The sequence below is a fragment of the Mesoplodon mirus genome (assembly GCF_964341445.2).
Source record: "Mesoplodon mirus genome assembly, chromosome: 1".
NCBI lineage: Eukaryota > Metazoa > Chordata > Mammalia > Artiodactyla > Ziphiidae > Mesoplodon > Mesoplodon mirus.
This window is the reverse complement of record NC_138976.1, coordinates 25,130,444-25,148,088: the sequence shown is the minus strand read 5'-3', so window position 1 is coordinate 25,148,088 and position 17,645 is coordinate 25,130,444. Positions and strand designations below refer to the sequence as shown.

General features: G+C 50.0%; 1 protein-coding gene across 1 annotated transcript in view; it reads left to right on the top strand.

The window, feature by feature from the left end:
* Nucleotides 1-17,645, top strand: part of GABBR2 (gamma-aminobutyric acid type B receptor subunit 2) — a gene marked incomplete at its 5' end in the record, with an annotated part of 369,241 nt that overhangs the window by 269,593 nt on the left and 82,003 nt on the right. Inside the window, 2 exons of the mRNA XM_082619674.1 lie at nt 10,704-10,784; nt 14,962-15,112. Coding sequence (XP_082475800.1) covers nt 10,704-10,784; nt 14,962-15,112 — 232 coding nt within the window. The remainder of the gene's footprint in view (nt 1-10,703; nt 10,785-14,961; nt 15,113-17,645) is intronic.

Sequence of the window (17,645 nt, the reverse complement as noted above, 5' to 3'; positions counted from 1 at the left end):
TGTACACCTGTGCCTGAGTGTCCTCCCTTTGCCACTTCTGTGTCCAGCGTTTATTGGCTGTCAGAGCTGGGCCTTGCATATATTCCTGTTTACATGTTTTTAAAACAGACGTTGATCCTGTTGGCAGAGGGCTGCTGTGCTGAGGGCATATTCTTATCAGCACAACAGTTAGTTTTCCAAATTTAGAGGGTCTCAGGAGGTACCTTCCTGCCAAGATGGAGGGGCATTGATTTATTGAGTGGCTGTCCAGGCTGGAAGGGCTCCAGGTTGTCATCTTATTTCAGAGGGGAAACTGAGGCTCAGACACGGAAAGGGACTTGCTGTGGGACAGAAAGAGACTTGCTGTTGGACAGCAAGTTCATTCCTTTCCTTCTCTGGGCTCATGGTTCACCTCCAAGGGAGGCTGGTCTTCTGTCTTCTGGGACCTTCCCGGAATTTACCCAGAGGATGGGCCTGCCCCCCACCTTGGGGTTACTAGATCCTAAATTGCCTCATGCCACTGACTTCGAAAAAGGCTTCTAAAGGGGGTCACCATGCTGTTTTCTGCTGTACCCTTCAAGCCCTCTCTCTCCCCCTCACCCTCTGCCCTCTTCTAAGAGGGGACGGTGGAACAGCAGGGCTGACTCACAGACAGCCAGCCCCAGCAGTGGGGCTCCCTTTGGAGGGTCTCTCCTGAACTTACACCCAGGCTGTCTCAGTGCTCGCTGGCAGCATCTTGGAAGTTGGCCCATCCCACCATCCCTCTGAAGACCATGAAAGATGCTTTTTTGGCTTCTTGTTTGTAAAGTTCCTGGTGCCTTCTAAACCCTTTTATCTGTAGTAGAGGAAGCATTTTGTAGGAGGCTCTGTTACCTTCTTTGTAAAACTAAAACACAAATTAGTTGGAAATGGCAGGCACTTTGGAGAAGAAGACTGAAAGGGGAGCCAGGAATCCATGGTCCTGTTCTACTTTTTTTTTTTTTTTTTTTTTTTGGCTGCTTTGGGTCTTCGTTGCTGCGCACGGGCTTTCTCTAGTTGCAGCGAGCAGGGGCTACTCTTTGTTGCAGTGCGTGGGCTTCTCACTGTTGTGGCTTCTCTTGCTGCAGAGCACAGGCTCTAGACATGCGGGCTCAGTAGTCGTGGGTCGCGGGCTCTAGAGCGCAGGCTCAGTAGTTGTGGCGCATGGGTTTAGTTGCTCCGCGGCATGGGGTTCTTTCCGTACCAGGGCTCAAACCCGTGTCCCCTGCATTGGCAGGCGGATTCTTAACCACTGCACCACCAGGGAAGCCCCTTGTTCTACTTTTTGCTTCCAGAGTTGTAGGATTGGTATCACAAGAGCCTGGCACTCAGTAGACCCCTGGTACAAGTTTATTAAATTAATTTGGAGGCAAAAGACCTGGATTCGAGCCCTTGCTCTGAAGTTTACCAGCAGTGTGACCCTGGGCAAGCCACCTTATCTCCCTAAGCCTCAATTTCCTCCTCTGGAAAATGGGATGACACTAATGCCAACCCTGCCTGTCCCCTGGGGCTGGGCCAAATGACATTTTGCTCTATAAACTCTGGGTGCTAGGAAGCTAGTCACATTACTAACATGCTGCCTGGTTCCTGGCTGGCTCTTGGTAAATGTTTACTGAATTGGTGAGTGATCCGGCTCATGGAAATTTGAGAGCATGCTCATTTACTCCTGGTTTCCAGTGGCTTGAGTCAAGGCAGAATGTCTGACAAACAGCACTTAGTCTTGACAACAGAAATGTGAACTGAAGCTACTTCACAATGGTGGCCATTGTTGTTCCAGGCTGGAGAAATGACCTTTTGTGCAAACTTAGGAATGCTGGATAGACAGAACTACTCTAAAATAATGTGCCAGGGCTAGCCCCATGGTCCCTCTTGAGGCTGAGGCATTTTGTATCCAGAGAGAGTTTCAGAGCCCTAAACATGACCTTCCTCACTCCCAGCTTCCTTCCATTTACTCTGTGTTCAAGGCTTCCCAGAGCCCCCAATCCTAGGGAGTAGGTGTGGCAGATGCCATCCGCGTCCCACCTGTAGTCCCTGAGCATCCATGGTTCCAAACAAGCATCTTATTAAGAGCACCTACACCTCTCACCCTGTGCAAGGAACAGGACAGATATTCAGGGAGTTAATGCTTCCAGGGCAGCCCTGAGCCAGGGATGGATGAGAAGTGGAGGATCAATCCCCCAGCGTCCTTCCTACTTGGGTGGAAACTCCCAAGAACGCCAAGGTATGTTCTGCTCTGTCTCCAGAGGTCCCCATGAGATTGAGCCTCACTTGGCCTCTCAGAAACCTGCTCATTAATGCACCTTGCCCTGGCTCCCTTGCCTTCTTTGTCTCACCTCCCACACCCCTATCAATGTGTTCGAGGATCACCTCCCAAATAAATTACATGCATTCTTACTCTTGGCTCAGGCACCATTCTGAGGGACCCACCCGTGGCAGTAGGTAAGGTAGGTATTAGCATCCCCGCGGACACACACCTTGGGTGCAGTGGACCTAACCCCCTTTCAACTCCAAGTTCAGCACCCCTCCTCCATGCCATCACTGACTTGCACCAAACCACATGTAGATGAGGATGAATACTAGGGAATTGGCTTTTTTTTTCCCCCTTGAGAGAAAAAAGAATCCATGTTACTAACGAAGTCTAAACATGGCTCAGAATTTGCAGCAGGAAAGGAAGTTGAGTGAAGCCATGATTAGAGCCTTGTTTATGCTGTTCTTGGTGAAATCTCAGCATCTGCCGCGCTAACTCACCGTCACTGCCTTCATTAGGCCTGTTTGTAAGAATCGCGGTGAATGATAATCTGCTTGAATTTGGACTGCTTCTGTGCAGCATAAAGGACTCAGACTTTGGAATTGTATACTTCGCCACCTGATTTGAAGGGATGGGGTCTTCCACCGCTCTAACAACGTAATTGTCATTCAGAAGGTACCTAGTGAAGTGTAGGTTTGTCCTCCCCATTTGCACACGTTAATTACCGTTTGGTCTTCAGGGTAACAGATATGGTTCTATGCAGTGCGCATTTCCTGAGCATCTGCCAGGCGCCTTACCAAGTCCTCTGGGGAAGCCAAGTTGAATAAGCCTCTGCCCCCGCCACTCCCTGTAGGGGCTTCATAATCTCTCTGGCCAAGTGCCAGTGCCTGTAAAAGCAGGAAGATAATTTCCCAGAACCTACTAGAAAATCTTTGGAGCTAGTTTGACTCTAGTTTGAGACTCTTAAGGCTGATTTTTAATATCCTTTTCCTTCTGTTAAGGCATATTTTATAGCTCTCTTCACTAAGCCATGGGTCTGAAAAGGCAAGTTTTTTGGACTGCCCCTCGACTTGATGTTAAGAGTGGAGACATAGTCCACTAAACTGCAAGTTACACCAGAAGTGTTGGGGGTCAGCAGGAATGGAAGGGCACACGTGATTATGGGCTCTTTCAGGCTGGAAGTCTGACCCTGACCTTGATACCCCCCAGCCCCCATGATCCAGGGCTTACCTTTCAGGGAGCTCAAGGAAGATGGCTTGGAAGACAGAATTATTTAGCAGACCTTGTCTTTCATTGAGCCATAGATTCTCCATGTTGAAGGCAATCCTGACTTTCCTTTACAGCATTGCCTCTACTTGAATGCCTCCAGTGATAGGGAACTCACCTCCTCTCATGTGGAAAGTATGTGAGCTTCGAAGAAGCCATACCTAATCATTGCTAGCCAGGCACTGTGGCTTAATCTCTCTGAGACATCATTTCAGCACTTTTTAATTTTCTTTTTCTTTTTATTTTTTTTGAAAGTAAGTTTAAAGACACTTTACATTAGCTTATTTTATTTATTTATTTATTTATTTTGGCCACGCCACCCAGCATGTGGGATCTTAGTTCCCCAACCGGGGATGGAACTCCTACCCCCTGCATTGGAAGTGCGGAGTCCTAACCACTGGACCGCCAGGGAAGTCCCTCAGCACTTATTTTAAAATAGTGAAATGGGACTTCCCTGGCGGTCCAGTGGTTAAGACTCTGCACTTCCAACGCAGGGGACGCGGGTTTGATCCCTGGTCGGGGTACTAAGATCCCACATGCCGCGCAATGTGGCCAAAAAATTAAAAATAAAGTAAATAAATAGTGAAATAAAAGGTGATTGTTTTCCTTGCTTGAGAGTGATGGTGAGACTCCAGTGACATGAGGCTATGAATGAGCCTGGCTCAGTGACTAGCACAGAGAAGAGCTGTGACAGCTGTTGGCTTCCTGCTCCTCTCCTGGGCACTCTTCACAATGATACCAGATCTACCCCCTCCAGAATTTCTTGAGCAAAGTGCCATCTTACTTCCTCAGGACACACTTCACACTCCTCATTTCATGGAACATTGTTATCACTGGTCCATGAAAGCCCCTCTTGTTTGTTTGTACCTTTATTTCCCTCATATTCTCATACGCCACCCCTGCCTCTCCCCAAGAGAGGCAAACATTCTAAGTGTTTAATGCAGGCATTGTGTTTGTATGCGTCCTTGCAAAATGTGTATTGCTGTTTTGTGTGCATATTTTGAATTTGTATTGACATAAGGGGATTACATACTTTTTCAGCTTTTTTTTCAAGCAAAAGTTTGGACTTTTGAAGTTTCACAACGGTCATTTCCTGGCACCTGCACGCCAGCACTTTGTTTTTATGATGCCTCCATGTTGCTGTGTCTACATCTAGGCTGTGGCTCTCACTGCTCATTCCAGGGGATGTACGCCTCCACTCTCGCAGTGACAGCCACTCAGGTCACCTTCAACTCCCTGTCTCCAAACATAATGATTGTCCTTGTACATGTCCCCTTATGAACCCAGCTGGGTATTTCTTTAGGACAAATCCCCATGAGCTGAATTGTTGGGTCGGAAGGTGTGTCAACACCCAACATGCCTAAAATTTGCCAGATGGCTCTTGGGAATGGCCGTACCCATCTCCACTCCCACCAGCATGAGGAGTCCTGTGTCCCTACCTCCCACCCACAGTTGGTGTTTCCCAGCTCTCTCATTTTTTGCCAATCTAAAGATATAAAGTCATATTATACTGTGGTTTTGAATGTCATTTCTCTGGTTACTGATGAGTTTGGACATTCCTTCCTGTGCTTGTCCGCCATTTGTTAATTGTCAGTTCTGATCCTTTGACCACTTTTATTTTGAGGGTATTGTCTTTTTCTTGGTGATTTGTAAGAGTTCCTTACGTAATCTAGGTTTCAGTCCCTTGTTGGCTTTAGTCTTTGCAAACATCTTCTCCCATTCGGTTACTTGTCTCTAAACTTAAAGTCCCTGGTGAGCGGAAGTTCTTAATTTTGATGTGCTATTTTTTTTTCTTTCTTTTTTTGATCCTATGGTTTGGGCTTTTGAAGTTTCACAACGGTCATTTCCTGGTACCTGCCCGCCAGGTCCTAGCTGGGCACAGGGGGTACTGAGATGGGTAAGACACAGCCCCTCCCCTCCGGGGGCCCCCTGGTTCAGTGGGGAGCAGACACAGGACCCCAGCTGAGTGTGATACGTCATTCAGAGGAGAGGTGCTCGGCCCCGCCTGGCAGGTTCCAGGAAGGCTACCTGGGAGAGGTGGCATCCAAGATGAATTCTAAAGAACCAGTGAGAGTTACCCAAGAGGAAGAGAGAAAAGGTGTTCTAGGTGCAAATAGCCTGTTGTGTCTGTATGTGTTCTGTGTCCCCTTGGGTATTCAGCTTTTGCCCTGAGCCAGTTTGCCTATAAGTCACTGGACAGATCTACCCTTGGCAGGATTATTATACTCCTGGGGCATTTGGCCAGTGTCCACCCAGTCTGTTAAAAATCTCAAAACAAAGGTCAGTGAAGTCAACTTACTGAAAATGCGACAGTGGCGTACTGTTTGTGGATAGAGATGAATGTGAGGGAGAATCCAGGCCAAGGGAGCACAGTCGCTCTCTGCTTGGTGATGCTGAGAGGTGCTGCTTAGACCTGTTTCCACCCAGTGGGAGGAGAGTGACCATCTAGGGCCTGTCCACAGGGGCAGGGTGGGTGAGGGGAGTGAAAAATCACTTCCTGGGGAATGGCTGGCCAGCCTGGAGAAAAGCAGAATCAGGGCCCGAAATCAAAATCGCAGTGTTCCCATCTCTGAAGCACGGCCAGGATCAGGAGTTGCTGTGATGTGTGGCCCCCAGGCGGAGCTAGGACTGTGAGGGCAAGTCTCGGAGAGCAGACTTTAGCTTGGAGTAAGGAAGACCCTTCAAAGCAGTTGCAGAATCATGGAACGAGAGCTGGAGGGCACAGAGATTCCCCCGTCTAGCCCACTTGTTTTATCAAGACCCAGGCAGAGGATGGCACTTCCCTGGGGCTCCTTATTGAGGAGACGGGAAAACCAAGACCCGTTCCAGGGGCCCTGTCCTCTAGCCAGAGCTCTTTCCTTTCCCTGAGTCTGGGATTTTGTTAGGGAGTCCTAGAATGGAGTAATTTTATAGAATCTTTGATGTTCATTGAGCCAAGGTTGTCTTTTGTTTTGCACCTCAGAGTTTTACATTTCTGTATGTTTGCAACAACAATTAAACTGTAAAAGACACGCATACTTCCCTCAATGCAGACCTAGAGTCAGTTGAGGAAGAATGAGCATTTGGGGGTGAGGGGAGTAGAACCCAGGAAGCAGGGTGTGGGGACCAGCTGCAGCAGGAGGTCGGTGACCCTACACCCAGCTCCCCCACCCAGGGCTTGTGATACAGGAGGGAGGCAGTACCGCTCTGTGATTGAAGCAGTTCCGCAGCCCCGTCTCAAGGATGCTCTCAGGCCCACAGCCAGGGAGTATTTTCAGACTGGACTTCTTTGGCTGCCTAATTTTCACCAATAGGACTTATTTTCTTTATGTATCATCCAAATCCAAAGTTGGAAATAAAGAAAAAGAAAGAATGCACTTTTTTAAGAGAATCCTTTTTTTTTTGCACCACAGCAAGGAACCAGTATTATTCTGCAGGAAAAGGGACTCTTTGTTTTATAGTATTTTAAGCCTCTGAGAACAGAAAGTGTCAGCGTTGCAGGGTCCTTGGTCTAATCCAGTGGTTTTCAACTCTAGTTATGCGTTAGTCAACTTAGGGAACTTTTAAAAATATGACCACCCAGGGTTCACTCCTCAGTCCCCCAGAGGTTTTAATATAATGGATCCATGTTGGGACCCAGGCATCTGAATTTTCTAGAAATTCCCCAGGTGACTCTAGTGCCTGGCCAGGACTGAGAACTATTCGAACCCCTGTGGTGTGCTTTGTAGATGGAGAAACTGAGGCCCAGAGGAAGGGAATCATCTGTCCAGGGTCACACGATAAGTCGGTGGCAACCTACAGCAGGGCTAGCAGGGCAGGGAGGGTGGCCAGTGACAGACTCAACGCCACAGCCCCTCTCCCTCTGCTCTATTCTCTGCTGCCCCCATGAATCCTCTTTCTAGTCTGTCCGCAAATCCCCTGTTCCACAGTCTTCACGTCTGTATCCAAATAAGTGGTCGATGTTCTTTGCACAACAGAGTTACTGAGGATCCCAAGAGTTAAAAGTTGGACGTGCCCACCTATCATGGTCACCAGCTGGCTGGGCCGTGGGTGAAAGGAAGAACACAGGGGGCACCATCCTTCCCCTGCAGAGCCAGGAGGGGCCCTGGGCAAAGTGCAGGGGATGCGACCCTATGCTGCCTGGGACCTCAGAAACGAGACTTCAGGTTCCACTCAGGAACTGACCAGCTGGCAGGAATCATAAGGCTTGGGCACACCTAGGGCATGGCTATAACACAGCTTCTCACATGTCACCCATGCCTTGAGCCCACAGCAACTGGGGAGGAACAGTACTCAGGGAAGCCTTCCTGGAAGAGGTGGATAGGGTTTGGACATGTTGGTTTGGTAGAGGAAGGGGAAAGCTACCTTCCAAGCAGAGGGACCATTGTGGGGAACAGTGGTAGTAAGAAAACACAGGGAGTGTTTGGGGACCTCACAAATAGCTCACAGTTACTTTTGTCGTGACTCAAATAACTACAATTTATTGAACACTTCCTGTGAGGCCCCAAGCCAGAAACTGCCTATAGTCTCCTCTTTAGTCCTCATAGGCACTCTGAAAGTTGAAATTTTACCGTTACAGCCATCCACTCACAGGTCACAGGCTAGAAGGGAAATATTACTGGCATATGGGAATAATTTTACCCACCCGGTAGGGCTGGGTGATGCTGCAGTCACTAAACTACAAGGTCAGAGATTATGATTTTTTTTTTTGTTTTTTTTTTTTTGCGGTACGCGGGCCTCTCACTGTTGTGGCCTCTCCCGTTGCGGAGCACAGGCTCCGGACGCGCAGGCTCAGCGGCCATGGCTCACGGGCCCAGCCACTCCACGGCATGTGGGATCTTCCCGGACCGGGGCACAAACCCGCGTCCCCTGCATCAGCAGGCGGACCCTCAACCACTGCGCCACCAGGGAAGCCCCTATGAATTATTTTTTAATCTTTGTAACTCCAGCCTTCAGCACAGAGCCTAGAACATAACAGGCACCCAGTGTTTATTGAATGAATGAATGAATGAAGTGATTAAACTAAGGGATTTAGTATAAACATCCTTCATCGCCCAGATGTCCAAGTTCAGCTTGGTCAAGGATGAGGACATAAGCTAAGCTTCCTCCATCTACGCTGCTGCTTTTGAGGGATTCTTTATTATGAAACCCTGGGCCTGGCATGCAGTAGACTCTCAGTAAGTATGGGCTGAATGACCAGCAGCCCTGCTCAGTATGGGTGGGGAAAATGCTCTGCATTTAGAACTAGGGGAGTCAAGTTCAGGCACCCGCTTGGTCGCTGCCCAGCACTTGGCTCTGAGCGTTCACTTAGCTGGCATGAAGCTCCTCCCTCACCTGTAAACTGGAGTGAATTATGCCTGATTCAAGGTTTGCTATGGAACCCTGAATGCAAGAATGTGTGAAGCCCCCCGCCCCACCCAGCCTCCAAGCACTGCCCCCGGGGAGAGATTATGGCAGTTATGGTCATTGCAGGAAGTGGTGCCGTGGGATGGATGGTACAGCGGGTGTATGAGTCAGAGGGTCAGGCTGCGCGGCCGGGGGCGTGGTGAGTTGCCAGCCACACCACCGCCTGGCTCCTGATGATTTATTCCAGGCAGCCTGCATATTTCATGTGCTGCCTCCCCACACCAAATAAATAAATCAGGGCCTCCTCCTCTGAGCAGTAGGAGCTGATTATGGCTGAGACTTCAAAAGGCCAGAGCAGGGATGCTGGAGCTCCCAGCAGAGTCTGCTGATGTGACATTTAGGAGCTGGGTGACCCCCGAAAGTGACAGCCGCCTACACAGCATGAGGCCTCCCAAATGGCAGGGAGACCTTTGCAGGGAGAAGGAAGTGACTTTTACAGCCCTGTTTTCCACCCCACAGTTAAAGGAACGCAGGCAGAAGTGTGGCCTATAGGATTCCCTGTTCCGTTTCCTGAATCCTTATAAGGAACCAGCAGCGCACCTGTGTCTCCGCAGAGACATTCACTTAGAGCCAGAGGCCCAGCAGGCAGCTCCTCTGGCCACGTGCTTGGAATTCCTGCTGCTGGGTCGCTTTATAACCCCTGGGCATTTTGAGAACCAGGCTCTGCAGCTCTGGGCACCTGCCTGCCCCGCCGGTGGGCAGGTGGGCACTCTGCTCTGTAGTTATTACACTCAGGAGGCACAGGTGGCCTGTGGAACTCAGCCCAGAACTGTCACCTCTCAGGAATCCCATTGAGGCAGCCGCATGTCAGGGAAGAGCATGGCTGTGGGAACAGTCCTGGGTTTGAACCTGAACTCTGCTCTTAGTATCAATGGGGCTTTGGGCAAAGCCACAACCTGCCTGAGCCTCGGTTTCCTCATCTGTAAAGTGGGACTGAAACCACTTAACTGCACACAACTGTGAGAACTAAACAAGAAAAGACATCTAAAGGTGAATTCCCTTGGCCCCTCCCTGCCCACTCACCACCTTGTCCAAGACTGCGCTACCCTGGGAGCCCCACTCTCTACTCCTTGCCTTTGGCTCTTTGGCTGTAACCCCACCTTTCCCTGAATCAGCTTCATCTGTCATCAGTATTCCCTCACAAGCCTTGAATGGACCCTCTGTTCAAAGGGCTTCTTGTCCCTGTCTTGGTGGCATGTGGCATTGCTGGCCAGCTCCCTTGTGAAATTGTCCCTTTCCTTGGCTTCCAGGATGCCCACTCTGTCCTGGCGTCCTGGCCCCTCTTTCCCAGTCTCTTGTAGCGTCTTTGCTCTGCCTACCCCCAGGGCCTGGATGGGGTGGGAAATAGAAATGATGTTCCATAAGGTGGGAGGCTTGCTGCCAGAGGGATGATGTGTTTTTGTCTTCAAGGCTCTAGGGCTCTCCTGGGGCAGGGGGAGCAGGGTGGTCCATGCAGTCCTAGAGGGCAGAGCCAGATGGCAGAGGAAAGTTACAGAGAGACCATTCGGCTAATGACCCTGGGAAGACTTGGTAACAGGCAGAGAGTCCAGTGATGGGGGGAGGAGGCTCCCATCTATACATGTACAGCAAAGGATGGGTGACCAGTTGATGAGACGACGTGAGAGGGTATTTGTTCCAGCCCAGATCAAGGTGGAGGTTTTGTGATTCTACCTGGAAAAGGCACTGGGGAAAGGAAAAGCCTGCAAGAATATAGGCAGAGCCTGTGGGGGAGCAAGAGCTGGGACAGGAGCACCCAGACAAACACAGGACTTGGATCTAACCCGCCACTGTCTCTTGCTCCCCACAGACAGCAGGGAGGTGAAGGTGGGAGAATACAATGCTGTGGCTGACACACTGGAGATCATCAACGACACCATTAAGTTCCAAGGTAAGGCAGGTGGGCTTCTCAGAGGAGGGGGCCTGCTCAGGTGCTCCCAGGCCTGCATATTGTCTGAGGGTTGTGGATAAGCTCAGAGTCCTTGGCTGTGTGGGGAAGAGGGAACATCCTCTCCTCTCAATCCATGCACTCTCTCACTGAGGACAGGATACCATCACCACGTGGGAGCTGGGTTCCAGCCCCTGGGGTGGGTCACTGGAATTTGCATGGAGTGCTGGCTCTCACCAAAGCATCTGTGTTTAAACTGTTGAATGGCCAGAAGTAATTCTTTTTATGTGTGGCCCAACTAAATTTTGCTGTGTCACCTCCTCAGAAAAGACATGGATGGGCTGGTAATAAGGCCTCTCCACTTGCTGCTCTTCCTGGAAAACCATTCCCTCTCTTCTGCTGGAGAAATTCTCCTCAACATCCAGACCCAGCTCAAATGACACCTCCTCTGTTCAGCCTTCCCTGATGCCCCCAAACTGAGTTAACGGCTCTCTTCTCTTTGCTTCCACAGTCTTTTGTCTCTGCTTTTCTTATGGCCTCTGTCACTTTGCATTGAAATTAGTAGGTTATTGGACCGTGAGTTCCCTGACTGAATCCTATTTGAGTTTAAATTCCTGGCACCAGCCAGGGTCTGGCACATGTTGGGGGCTCAGTGATACGTGATGAAAAAATAATAAATGATTGATCAAGTAAATAAATGAGTGGGTGGGTGAATAAATGAATGAAAGGGTGAGCATATGAGTCAGTGAGGAACTGGGTAGATGGATGGATGCGTATGTGGATGGGTGAATGGGTGGGTGGATGGATGGATAGATGGACAGCCTCATCACGGGGTGGCTGTGGAGGAAGCTGCCATACCCATAGCATCCAGATGCTGTTACTTTGATTCCACTGGGAATGCAAAGAACAGACAGCTGGCTTTCTGCACCTGGAGTTCCTTCTTAAATCCAAGGCCACCAAAGAAGGCTCCCCCATGAACCATTTGGTTAGATTTTGGATCTATGGGATTCCACAAAGCTCCAGGTGGCCTCAAAGAGGAGGTGTGGTCTTCACAGTCCCACCTGAGGGAGCTGTCACCAAGCCCATAGTCACTTATTACCTCATGGAGCCACAGAAAAATTCTGAAAGTGGGTGGATAAGCCCTGTCATGCCTGTTGTACAGATGAGAAAAGGGATCAGAAAACTCCAAATTCACACAGCCTGTGAGAGGCAAAGCCAATTCTAACCACGAGAGTCTGATCCCCAAGATAGGGCTATTTGCTCCTGGACGCAGGAGATCTGGGTTTGCTGAATAAGAATTCTGGGTTTACATATTGAAAGAAAACTTCAAACAGAAAATAAATAAAAGGCACAAAACAGAACTGAGAGGAGAAACATAAAAAAAAAAAAAAACAACCCAGCCAGGACAATAGCTAGTTATCGTTAGGAAGCACGAGGCCAGGATAACACTGGGGCAGCAGCTGTTCCAGGCGTGCCTCCTGCTTCTCAGAGCTGCCCTGCACCGCCCGGAGGGTGGATAACCAGCCTCTGAACCCAGAGCCGAGCCAGGACACCTGGGCAGAGCCCAGCTCTCCTGTCCACACCCTGCCTGGGTTCACCTCTCACCCAGACCCCTGCACCAGCTCACTCATCACCAGTCTAACCCCCTCAAGTCCATTCTGCCCTCAGCTGTCACGTCACACTGAAGAGGCCCACCCAGTCGCCATTGCTCACAGCGAGGGGCCTCTCCCTGGGGTGGTTGTAAGACCTCCAGGAGGGGACCCCGCCCCACTTCTCTGCGTGCTCTTTCAGGTCTCCCCAGCCAAACTGCTGACATTTCTGCACATGTGCCGAGGCTGCACCATGCCTTCGCCTGTGCTGGGCCGTCCGCCTAGAATGCCCTTTCTTCCATGTCTTCCTAGTAAACAGCCAACTACTTATCTTCCTGTCAAGACTCAGCTCCCACATCATCTCCATTCTGTAGCCTTTCCTGACCCCATCTGGCGGAACTGCACTCGGCCCCCTGCTTCCTGCTCAGGCCTCCCTGGGCCTGATGTTCTCACACCACCTGGACCCCATCGCTAGAGGCACTTTGCATAGTGATGAAGGCACAGGCTTCAGGGCTAGGCAGATCTGGGTTCAAATCTGTCCAGCTTTGCTACTTACTAGCTATAAAAGCCACTTAACCCCTAAAAAAATGTTCCCTCACCCCGTAAAATGGGAGTAATCTTCTCTACCCATGAGACTCTTAGATCAAGTGAGAAAAATCTCTATTAAAGTGCTCAGCTCATGGTAAGCATTCAATAAATGTGCTTGCTACTGCCTTTAAAAAAAAAAAAACATGGCTAGTGTGTAAGTTCCCTGAGGACAGGCACTGTGTCTTGCTTATCTTTGAATCACTGGTGCCCCACACCAGGCCTGACAGTTGGAAGGTGATTATCAGTGATGATGCCCATCATTAATGAGGACGAATGAAGGAAGGATGGTGGTGAACGGATGAAGAATGAATGAATGGATTGGGTGGGGAGCAAGAGACAGGACTGCTGCCGTTACTAACACCTCTGATAAGCTGTTACCCTTTGGCTTCCATAATGACTTGGCTAAGATGCACGGTGAGAAGGTGCCATTTTGGGGGAAGACAAGGTGGAACAAGAGATGTTGATTTTCTGAAGTTGTTTCTACACAAACTAGGGGTTATAGTAGTCACATAACCTTTGATCCAAATCTAGCGCCCTTGCTTAGTGCCCAAAGAGGAGCTTATTTCCACCAGGAACTCATGGGCACTCACAGCTCTTGTGTTCGGGATCCAGACGGTGCCTGATGCAGCCCAGGCTATGTGGGGGGAGGGGGGAGGAGGATGGGGAGTGGGAGGAAAAATTTCCAGGTGTTGAGCTTTTACTGCTGGAAGCAAGAGATGGTGTTACTGTATCACCTTGAGTCTGCTTTTGCCCTGACTTTCGGCCCTTGAGGCCACTCTTATAAGTGTTACTTTGCATCTAAGTGCTTAAATGCTTTACATTAACCAAGCCAGCAGGTTTCTAGCTGTTTTTAAACCTGACAGTTCCCTCTACTGCTTAGATGATTCAGACTCTTTTTATCCATGGAATGTTTCCAAACACATTTGAACTTGCTAGCAGAGTTTTTTAAACAGATGTGCAGGGGAGTTCTCAATCCCTGCCACATCTGCCCATCCTCTGCCTGTCTCCTGGGAACGGAGGCATAACCTAGGTTGGCACCCGTGGCACAGCTGTGGTGGGGTCATTGTGACCCCTGGTGGGCCTCCCAGGTTTGGCCACTCTTGAACATCTGACCGATTCCACACTGGAGGGAAAAGCTTCAAAGTGTCACAATTCCACAGCAGAAACCTGACCTGAAATAGCAGCTGAGAAAAAAGGGATCTGCAAGAAACGAGAAGTGGGCAGGTGAGGAAAGGGTGCCCCTGCATCTTTCCTCCCAAACCAGCCTGTACCTGGTAAATCAGGACAATTTTGCCACCATCCATAAAGATGAGTTTGCTCTGAGGCCCTCAGGTCTCCCCCATGTGCCCTTGAAGAATGAGCAGGGACATCTCTACAGTCACACAGTGGGATGGAATCCCACAGTTTCTGTTCAGTCCTGGCACAGCAGGGAGGCGAAGGCATGCCAGTAGCTTCCGCCTCCCACAGTAAGTCTTATGAAAATGGAAAACCAGAAAGAGCTTTTATAGCATAATGACCTTGAGGCAGAAAATCCTCAGCCAGAGCACATATATGTCTCCACAGAATTGACAGGCAAGGTTTCCACCCTGTTGAGGGGTGGCCATTATCATGTGTTAGAGCAGAGTCCTTGAGAGCCCAAGCCAAGTTCCTCACCCCAAAGGCAACCAATGGTACCTACTCACAGCACCCAGCCCTGCACCTTCTAAGCCACTGGTACCTTTGGGGAATAAATGGCGATGGGTTTTCAACATGGTAATTAGACCAAATTCTAGTCTTCTGATGGCGATTAAATGCATCACAAATCCCTTATTGATTCTGTTTAGAGAAAGAAATCAGTCCTGGCTTAGGCTCCCTACTGGCCAACCGCTAGAGCCAGCTCACCCAGTGACGTGTCCTGCATAGTTTGTGCACAGGTGGCGGATGTCAAGGGCATCCAGGCAAGGATGTTCTCGGGGACTGACTGTGCACTGAGTTCAGCTGATGCCTTTTCCTTGATCTTCTAGGATCCGAACCACCAAAAGACAAGACCATCGTCCTGGAGCAGCTTCGTAAGATCTCCCTACCTCTCTACAGCATCCTCTCCGCCCTTACCATCCTAGGAATGATCATGGCCAGCGCTTTTCTCTTCTTCAACATCAAGAATCGGAATCAGAAGTAAGTCACTCATGCCCTCCTCTTGGATAGTGCTTTCTGGATAGACAAGCCTCATAGACAAAGTGTAGGAGCATCACATAACACGTTCTCCAGGGGCACAGAAGAAGTTACTAGGGCAGTTTTCCAAAGTGTGCCACTTAGTCACTGGGATGTCATTAGATGTTTCACGTGAGTGAGTGTGTGCGCGAGCGCATGCACACACACACACACACACAGGCAGGAGTGCTGCTTGCACAGGAAGTCTGGCTTAAACAAAATTGAAGGGTCCAAGTCCACAGGTCTTCTTGGAATTTTGGCCATGCATGTGCACTGTGTGGTGGTCCAGGAGGAGAAATATAGAAGCAGAATTCCCCAAACGTCTTTGCCCCACCCACCAGCATCTTCAGGAAGCACTGCCAGAGGGAGATCGCTGAGTTCAGTAAGGGCACTTCCCATCCACACAGCATATCACAGCCCAGGAAGCGCCTCCTTCATCATCTCGGTTGATCCTCGAATAACGACCGCAGTTGCACATGAGAGCGCTGGCTCGATGTCGGAGGGCTGGAAGGCCCTGTCCGAGGCCGCACTGCTGCGTGTAGCAGAGCCTATCCCCTGGGTTTCTGGCCTTGATCCCTTTTCCCCGACGCGTGCCCTTCCCTCTCCAGAGGAGAGCAACTCGCTTTCCGAGTTATTCCGGCCAGCCATGGGTTGTATGGGCCACCGCCCCAGGCGGTGGTGTTTGCTGAGCACAGCCAGCTTCTTTGGTTTCCGTAGCAAATCCCTGAACCCTGCTCCCTGCCTTGTTGTGGGAGTGGCTGAGCAGGGCTCAGAGTGTGGGCCTTCGCCGGGGGAGCAGCCTCGGTGCCCCCCACAGGCGGCGCGGCTCTGCTGTAGTGCCCAGAAGGCACACAGGGCAACCTCCTGGGCTGCAGGGACAAGCGCAATCCCAAGAGAAGAGGTTTCTCTCTCTCCCTGCTTGCCAAGGAGGAACTTGGCAGCTCTAGAGCTTTTGTTGTCGTTTTGGGGTTTGTTTTCTTTTTGGTTTTGGTAGCAGCTGCTTAGGTTAAACCTGTTTGCTGAAGAACAAAAAGTTGTATTCACCTGTTGTTTTATTTATCACCAATAACACATATATTGCCTCAAAAAAAATCTGAAGCAACTCTGATCTACTCCGTACAAGCCTTAAATGATGACCATGCATGTTAGCACTCGACACAAGGCCCTGGGCACGTGGTCAGCTCTTAATGTTAGATTCCCTTCCTGCAAGCTGCAGTAGCTTTTGTCATAACAGCAAGTTGTCCCTGTCGTTAAGACTATACTCCTTTAATTCCTAACTACCCACTCTTGGCCTCCTGGGGGGGAATTACCATTACTCTTTCCAATAGGCTGGCTTCCGTGTGAATTTTTTTTCCAATAAATTTATTTATTTATGTATTTATTTATTTTTGGCTGTGTTGGGTCTTTGTTGCTGTGCGCGGGCTTTCTCTAGTTGGGGAGAGCGGGGGCCGCTCCTTGCTGCGGTGCGTGGACTTCTCACTGCTGTGGCCTCCCTTTGTTGCGGAGCACAGGCTCCAGGCACGCGGGCCTCAGTAGCTGCAGATGCAGGCTCAGTAGTTGTGGCTCACGGGCTTCAGAGCACAGGCTCAGCAGCTGTGGCGCACGGGCCTAGTTGCTCCGAGGCACATGGGATCTTCCCGGACCAGGGCTCGAACACTTGTCCCCTGCATTGCTTAACCACTGCGCCACCAGGGAAGTCCCTGTGTGAATTTTTTGACTGGCTTTTCAGATTAAAAAATCTACAAAGAGATAGGAAATAAATGTCACTGTGGTTTCAAATCCCCCTCTCTTCTATCTTCCTTAATGCTACTCATCCTTTAAGGTCTCCCCCATCCAGGAAGCCTGCCTCAGTTCTGGCCTCTCCCCTCCTTGCTTCCTATGGTAATAAGAATGAAGGGGCCTTAGCGGTTCATGGTTTACGAAAGGACCTTCAGGGACCCAGTCCCCTCTCAGCTTCACATGTGTCCTAGGCAGTGGTATATGTGCTTTTATAGGTGATGAAACTCAGTCGGCTAATTGACTTGCCAAGGGTGTACCTCATGAGGTTGCAGGGGCGCTTGCTGGACTCAGGGCTTCCAATTCAAGAGCCCATGAGGGGTCCACAATTTACAGCCGGCTTTTTATCTCTCTACTACTTTGACACTGAATTTTTAAATGTGGAAGGGTTAATAGAACTGCAGAATGCAAAAGAAAATGCTCAGGGAACAACTGACCATAATTACAATCTGCAAAAGAGCACCCGGACCATGGGGGCACCTGAAAACCCAAGACATTCTGAACAGATTGTGCTGGGGGAGCCAGACACATCTGAGAGTAAATTCCAGCTGGCTGATGGTTTAACACAGCCTGGTGAAGACAGGGGGAGGATGGGGATGGGGACTGCATTGTCCATCTCCATCACCTGGTACTGGGAGGTACCATGCGTGTGGCCCTCTTTGTGCTCAGGACAGTGTGAGCTTCCGGCAGCCAAAGTGGATGCTCGCTTACCACCTGAGGA